This window comes from Periplaneta americana, chromosome 7, assembly GCF_040183065.1.
Source record: "Periplaneta americana isolate PAMFEO1 chromosome 7, P.americana_PAMFEO1_priV1, whole genome shotgun sequence".
NCBI lineage: Eukaryota > Metazoa > Arthropoda > Insecta > Blattodea > Blattidae > Periplaneta > Periplaneta americana.
This window is the reverse complement of record NC_091123.1, coordinates 188091020-188099763: the sequence shown is the minus strand read 5'-3', so window position 1 is coordinate 188099763 and position 8744 is coordinate 188091020. Positions and strand designations below refer to the sequence as shown.

General features: G+C 33.9%; 1 protein-coding gene across 3 annotated transcripts in view; it reads right to left on the bottom strand.

Annotated features, from left to right (window-relative positions):
- LOC138702635 (alanine aminotransferase 2) overlaps positions 1-8744 on the bottom strand; it is a 62487-nt gene that overhangs the window by 11882 nt on the left and 41861 nt on the right. For all 3 annotated transcript variants that reach the window (XM_069829959.1, XM_069829957.1, XM_069829958.1), the window contains exons 11-12: positions 6330-6515; positions 3080-3228 (exon numbers count right to left, since the gene is read on the bottom strand). In XM_069829959.1, coding sequence (XP_069686060.1) covers positions 3080-3228; positions 6330-6515 — 335 coding nt within the window. The remainder of the gene's footprint in view (positions 1-3079; positions 3229-6329; positions 6516-8744) is intronic.

Sequence of the window (8744 nt, the reverse complement as noted above, 5' to 3'; positions counted from 1 at the left end):
TGTAATTTCTGATTCTTTGTCAAACACATGTAATTTCTGATTTCTTTCTTTCTTTCTAGCTTGTGAAATTTATTCATTTCCATTATGGTCTCATGAAGTACTCCTTAAAATATTAATGACCGCAGTATTTAATATTCCTAAATCTTGCTTTCGAAGTGTCCAAGTTTTGCTCCCATGCAGCAAAATGGAAGCTGCTAAGGTTTAAATTATTTAAGTTTTATTCTTTTTCGAACCTGGTCATGTTAGAAAATTTCACTTACACGCTCGATATTTGCTGGTACTTAATTTGCCTTAACCACAATTTGCCCAAGACAAAGTTACAAATTCAGGACGAATTCTTTATTATCCTCCTAAATAAGGTACCGTATTTGACTTCATTTACAAATTAAATGTATGGTATGTGTGTCATTAATTCTGCACAAATTCATGTGAAATACCTTTTCGTATTGTAAGCACTTCTAATATTGTTTTCATACTTACAAAGATAGATATTTAAAAGCGAAGTAAATGTCAAAAAATATTAGTGGTTTATAATGGGATTCGAAGCACATTCCTCCAGTGCTGTGAAACCAACTGCTTGTTTGAAACTTAAGCCACAAAAAAGTGGCTATTCTTTTAAGAAAGACAAGTTACTTAATCTTCAGCATCAAAGTGGATAAAAATTTAGACTGAAATTGCGATTTAAAGTAGAAATAATTCTTTATGCACAGTGGCTCATTTTTTAAAGCTCTCCCATCGAAGTGAACTGTTCATGAATCTTTTGATGTAAAACTACATCTTTCTCCTTATTCCTTTATTAGGTCTCTATGGGAATTGACATTCACATAAAAATGAAATCCCTTCTTCCTTGTTTTTCCCTCTTTCCACTTGTACTCCCCTTGTTTAAATTAGCTATCTATGTAAAGCCATGCACATGCTGACAGGTGATCGCACCAATACATAGCTCTAAGTAAAGATATGCAGTGTAGCAAGGCTATGCACCACTCCATTTTTTTTTCAACAAATTTAACAAAGACCATTTTATATGTTGAACTCTCTGCCGCCTGAAGTCAAGGGCTGCCGAACATTGAAATCTTTCAAATCCAAGTTAGAAAATTATCTTATGACGAGTTGCCAAACTAACTTACTATTATGACAAGTGTTGTATTGCATGTTTCCACGTATTCACATTTTTTTATGTTCTAGTGATATTTAACTTATTTTATATTTTTGTTTTCATATTTTTTGATAATGGTATATCTATAATGTGATAAGTTGAGCTATATATAATCATAATTTTCCTTACTGTGTGTACTTAAAAATATTGTATTCATTGAAAGCTTTGTACTGCACTATTTTATTACTACTATTAGTATTATTATTATTATTATTATTATTATTATTATTATTATTATTATCTATTAATTATTTGTTCCATTTTATTTCTCGCATTTGGTCAATTGATTAATGTAGACTTTTCCATTATTTCAATTATCTCATTGTACTAAATTTATAATTTTATAATTATTATTTGATCAATGATTGATGTAGACTATTATATTGTTTGTATTTCATCTTATTGCCATTTTCTATCATTCATTCTCATCATCATTTGTTGTTTTGTTCTGTTTTGTATCGTGCTAAACTGTAATTGGCCTTGTGCTGTTGTTTTTGCACATTAATATTCTAAATAAATAAATAAATAAATAAAATAAATAAATTATTATTATTATCATCATTATTATTATTACTATTCTTATGTTTTATTATTATTATTATTATCATTATTATTAATATTCTTATTTTTATCATTATTATTATTATTATTATTATTATTATCATTATTATTATAACTATTCTTATTTTTTATCATTATGATTATTATTATTATTATTATTATTATCATTATTATTATTATTACTATTCTTATTTTTTAACATTATCATCACTATTATTATTATTATCATTATTATTATTATTATTATTACTATTCTTATGTTTTATTATTATTATTATTATTATCATTATTATTATTACTATTGTTATTTTTATCATTATTATTATTATATTTATCATTATTATCATTATTATTATTATTATTATTATTATTATTATTATAAGTCCAGCATTGATTAAAAAATTTTAGTGCTTCGTCTTTATAATGGAACTAATTACATAAGTCGGATCCAGTGAGGTTAAGATCTCACCACTACCACTACACCCCACCCCACCCCACTACTACCAGTGCCACCAACCCATTCCATTTCATATCACCACCACCACCAGCATCACCACCACTACAACCTCTCTCACCTGGGATGCATGCTTTGAAAGCATCAGGCTAGAAAATCTGGCAAGCAGCAGTCTATCATGTTTTGGATGGGGAAGTCGAGCATTATTTGGATGTGGCAGACTAGAAGGCCTGAGATGCAGCAGATTAGCAGATTCGGATGCTGAGTTGGTGAGATGGTAGGGGTCATAGTGGTGTAAGAGGTGTTTAGCAGAACGTCTACTGCATTCAACTGGGCCATCTTATTAATGTACCATTACTTGTTTATCACCACCATCAGTCCCTATCCTCAGCAAAATCAATCCATCCCTACCATCATATCCCACGTATCTCAAATCCATTTTTATATTATCCTCCCATCTACGCCTCAGTCTCCCCAAAGGTTTTTTCTTTTCCTCCGGCCTCCAACAACACTCCATATGCATTTCTGGATTTTGCTGTGGTCACGCCAAAGAATCAGTCCCATTCCTTTGCTTGCATTGTGGTTTCATAACAAGCTGTTTTTATTACGGTGATGGGTTGTTAGCCCTTCGCCCAATCCCCAAGCTGGAGGACCACCCCTTATCAGCTGTTCGCAACTGCTTATTCAATATATTCGTAGCTACCCTCCACATCTGGAGGCCGTCTCCTCTATCCACAACCTGAGGACCACTAAATAGACTGACGTTCTGAATATGAACAAAATCTGTGCTTAGTCCAGCAGACAGCATGCCCGTAACACTTTTGTCTCATCATCACGTTACTTTTTCGTTATAAATCATATACTGCATTGAAAAAGTAAAAATGGAAGATAACTTGCTTACTTCTTACCTGAAATGGTAAGTCCCCTCCTGCTGTCCAAACCCAGAGCCAGGCACTATGCAGATGCCTGTGTTTTCAAGCAGCTGGAATGCATAGAACACGTCGGGGCACTGTCCTACAGAGTTGGCTTTTTCAATAGCTTTTGGTGGAAGATGAAGCTGCAATTCAAATTGAAGTAACTTTCAGTGCAAATGATTAAATAATTTTTTTACTTCTTACAAAGATTTCTAGTAAATAAAGTTTTAATGCATCTTATGGCTGTAATGAAGTATGTCACAGCTTTTATTATGATACACTTCATGGTGATATTTTAAGACAAAATTTATTATCGATAATGTTATTTATTGTATCCAAACAATCAAGTTTTATACTGTATAAAAGTGTCAACCTCTATCAACCAGTTTTTTCTCGCTTCCATCATTCTAATACTGTTTTTGTTCATTACTTTCGCTATGCAACATTACTAGACAATAAAATAATCTGTATTTTCGTTTGCATATAATAAGCTCCCCAGTCAATACTATAAATTACCAATCAACAGCTTCAAAACTAGATTTTATAATTGGTTATTAAATAATCCTTTTTATTCTGATGCTGAGTTTTCAAAACAAACTTGTATGAAAATGTTTTTTAATAAATATGTTTAACTGCAATTAATTACAATTCTGTCGTCGATTTGCAAAAGGAGACATGTACAAAATCACAAAGTGTTAAAAAATCGCAAAAACTATAACTAAGTTGACAAATTATAATGTTCATATACATGGTTTTCTAATTACATTACTATGGATACATATATTCAGGATTCATGAACATTTTAATTTTTTAAGTCTGTTATGGTTTTTTTGCGATTTTACAACACTTTGTTATTTTGGACGTGTCCCCTTTTGCAAATCGACGACAGAATTAATACATTAAGCGATGAAAGAATAATGGAACGGAGAAAAATTCTCTCCGGCGCCGGGATTTGAACCCGGGTTTTCAGCTCTACGTGCTGATGCTTTATCCACTAAGCCACACCGGATACAACCCTGGCGTCGGACAGAATCGTCTCAGATTAAGCTCCAACTCTTGGGTTCCCTCTAGTGGCCGCCCTCTGCACTACGTCATAGATGTCTATGAACGTAGGACTGAAGTCCACACATGTGCTGAGGTGCACTCGTTATGAGTGACTAGTTGGCCGGGATCCGACGGAATAAGCGAGGCCACTAGAGGGAACCCAAGAGTTGGAGCTTAATCTGAGACGATTCTGTCTGACGCCGGGGTTGTATCCGGTGTGGCTTAATGGATAAAGCATCAGCACATAGAGCTGAAAATCCGGGTTCAAATCCCGGCGCCGGAGAGAATTTTTCTCCGTTCCATTACTCTTTCATCGTATGATGACACACAATATCTGCATGGAAATATCATATGTACTTCGGTACATTAAAATAATATATATAATACATTAAGGGTGAACTGCTTTCTTTACTTTAAAAGTTTCAAATTGTTTCATGTTTTCATTGTTATTATTTAAATTTTAGTGTTTCTTTTATTAGTGTTTTTTAAAATGTATTATAATTATGTTTTTCAATGTATTGTGACGAAGCCTAAAACTATATGTCTAATGGCCAAAATAAATTGAACTGAATTCATTTCAGACAGCTGATATTGTTTAACCAATATTTCGTAAATTTTGTAAAGGTATTGTTACATAACATTGTGTGGATTGCTATATTATGGATATAGAGACTGGACTGTAAAAATTTGTTCTGAGGGTTAGTTTAGCAGCCTCGTCTGCTATTTTGTTGCCTGAAATTTGCAGTATTGCTATCTACTCGTCATGAAACAACCCAAAGTCATAAAATCCGTAGTTTCTTTCTGTAATCCAAGGTATTCGGAAACAAGACATTGACTGTCATTACGACAAGTTATAGTTTTTGTATCATGCAAAGCCAGTTACACAAGTATACAGAGTAACTTACAGTTATAGTAGAGGGTCACGTGTCGCACTTAACACAATATTGAGTTTAAAGTACTATATTCTGCGTACTATTTTACACCTGATATCTCGTACTTTGTTTGCAATCTTTCTTTATAATATTTAATGTACACGTGAATGCTATTGTAAAAAGTGTAGAAAGCACTACAAACAAAACATAAAATAGGCTCTCACTATTAAGGGGAGAGGATGGTATTTTTTAAAACTTTTTTACTATTTAGTGTAAAATATTAATTTTTTGTAGCCTATATAGAGAGCTCATAGCTGTGGCAACTCAACCAAACAAAAATATTTTGAAAAAAAAAAAAATTATTTGGGGGCCGAAATTTGAAAAAAATATACCCAATGCAGGATTGTACTAAAACCGATATATCTAAACCATTTTTAAAGATAGATTCAAACAGTTTTTTGCAATGTATTTGCAAAAGCATGTTCTACAAACTGTCTGTAACATAATTTTGATATTAGTCCCTGCGTTTGTAAAATAAATAATTAAAATTTAATAACAATTTTCTGATTTCCTTTCTTGCAAACAAACGGACGTATTTTTAAAATGAAATCAATTAACAAAATTCTGTTACAGAGAAAAGTTTCCTAATAGTCTAAAGAATGTGTGTTCTAAATTTCATGCGTGTATCTTTAATAGTTCAGAAATTATATCCATTTTTGTCTGGCAATGTAGCAAAAAAAAAAAATTAATTTACTGGAAACCGATAAAAGCGGGCGTGTGATTTAAAAATCCATACCGCAGGAAGTATAAAAATGACGTCTCAACATCCGATAAGGGCACAAATACCCACGAAATGTTATGCAATGCATTCCACACATATCAAAGGGTATTTTAAAGAAAAACATTTTTTTTATAAATTTAATTTACCGGAAACAACAATAAAAGTGGGCGAGTGATTTAAAAATACATAACGCAGGAAGTTTAAAAATGGCGACTCAACATCTGATACGGGCACAAATACCCACAAAATGTTATGCTATGCATTCCATACATATCACAGAGTGTTTTAAAGATTTTTTTTTTAAATTTCACTCATTTTTCACCAAAAAATACCATCCTCTCCCCTTAAACCTGAGAAATCAGTGTGATTTACATTCCCTACGGCAGTTTCCCTCATTTCCACTTCGTTCCAGATTACAATGCCAAACACTGCACAGATATACCTTTTGTATTTCAATGAAGTAAAATGTGAGTAACAAGGTAGATGAAAAATAAAGCACAAAATTAATTAAATATAATTCCATAATATAATAGATAAAGATTTTTACCCTTGGAAAAGCATACATCGCTCCTTGCACCACATTACAAGATATTCCTTCAATACTGTTGAATGTGTCACAAACAATCTTCGCTCGTAACGCCAGAGAGTCGAGGACAGCTTTCTTTTCCTTCATGAATGATTCATAGGAAGGCTCACCAGGCTGGGGCGGGTTGACTACGACATCCATCACACTCTGCAACAAACATTGCAAAATCATACTAACTGCTCTTCTAAAATGTAAACACAATAACGCTAAAATGTTACTAGCAATTAGTGTTATATAAAGGAAATAAGGAAGCAATATGCATCCAAATTAGACGCAGAAAATGAAAATGGGATGGTCACTACCTGAAGAAAGACTCTACTGAGAGATGGACCCAATGACAGCCCCAAAAAACGGGAAACAAGAGAGACCAAACACTATGAAAGCAAGCTCTATTCAATGCTGATGGACAGCGAACAAGAGATCCACACCTCGGATCCATTTTACTGAATGTAAAGAGTAATATTTTACAAGTAAATATGCTTGTAACTAATACAAATCATAAATGCCTGTGCTCTACTAGAGTCCCTTGTATTTTATTATTCCATACTTATTAGTTACAAGTGACTTCTGCAGTGTTTCACAAAAAGAATTTGTGGTAACATACTTGAATCTTACTTACAATTTCCTACCAGTGAGAAGATGGTGATACTTTTAAGTGTTATTAGTATTTAATAGATCATATTTTCATCAAATAATTTAACCATATGGCTCAGAAACTGTAGTGAGAGGGATAGCAAATTTTAATGACATTTCCTGCATATGTAGATGTGTGATATCAAAATCTTTGCATAACATGTGATACAGGCTGCAGCACTCCACACACAGGAGCAAAGTCCTGTCAGCTAGACATTGATTATTACTAACTACGCTAATTATTCTGCTTACTTAAATCATGACACAACAATTACAAAACACTTATATTTTATTATGTGAAATATATATATATATATATATATGTCCTGCGCCGTGGCATCGTGGTCTAAGGCATCCTGCCTAGGACTCGCGTTACGGAATGCGCGCTGGTTCGAGTCCTCATGAGGGAAGAAATTTTCTCATGAAATTTCGGCCAGTGTATGGGACCAGTGCCCACCCAGCATCGTGATGCACTTGGGGAGCTACGATAGGTAGCGAAATCCGGTTGCGAATGCCAGCTATAACGGCTGGGGGGATCATCGTGCTAACCACACGATACCTCCATTCTGGTTGGATGATCGTCCACCTCTGCTTCGACATGTGGGCGTGAGGCCAGCAGCCGGCTGGTCGGTCTAGGCCCTTCACAGGCTGTAGCGCCACGGATAATTAAAAAAAAATATATATATATACTTACTTACTGGCTTTTAAGGAACCCGGAGGTTCATTGCCGCCCTCACATAAGCCCACCATGGTCCCTATCCTGAGCAAGATTAATCCAGTCTCTACCATCATATCCCACCTCCCTCAAATCCATTTTAATATTATCTTCCCATCTATGTCTCGGCCTCCCCAAAGGTCTTTTTCCCTCCGGCCTCCCTACTAACACTATATGCATTTCTGCATTCGCCCATACGTGCTACATGCCCTGCCCATCTCAAACGTCTGGATTTAATGTTCCTAATTATGTCAGGTGAAGAATACAATGCGTGCAGTTCTGCGTTGTGTAACTTTCTCCATTCTCCTGTAACTTCATCCCCCTTAGCCCCAAATATTTTCCTAAGCACCTTATTCTCAAACACCCTTAACCTATGTTCCTCTCTCAAAGTGAGAGTCCAAGTTTCACAACCATAAAGAACAACCGGTAATATAACTGTTTTATAAATTCTAACTTTCAGATTTTTTGACAGCAGACTGGATGATAAAAGCTTCTCAACCGAATAATAACAGGCATTTCCCATATTTATTCTGCGTTTAATTTCCTCCCGAGTGCATTTATATTAATATAATATATATGAAGTGTGACATCACTTGTAACTCTTAACATCATATTATATTACTTGCTAATAATATATAAGACTTCTAAAATATTTCTGGAATAGAGAAATGTAATTCCATACAAGAACTTTCATTTGTAACTTGTAACTTATTAATCCGTACTTCGTTTTTAACAGGTTTTTTATGGTTTAAACACAGTAAAATTTCAAATAATTTATATTCCTTTACATTATATACAAGGGCATGTCTCTGCCCTATATATAATTTTATTATTAATATTATTATATTGAAGTTATAATCTAATGGAACTGTATGGAGAGCCGAGTATAGTTTCCTTCATTAAGAAAGGCAGACTTAGATGGTTGGGACATCTGGAACGTATGCCAGAAGGCCGATTACCTAAACGGGCATTATATGGACACCCAGAAGGATTAAGGAAGAGAGGAAGACCAAGGCTGAGGTGGCTTC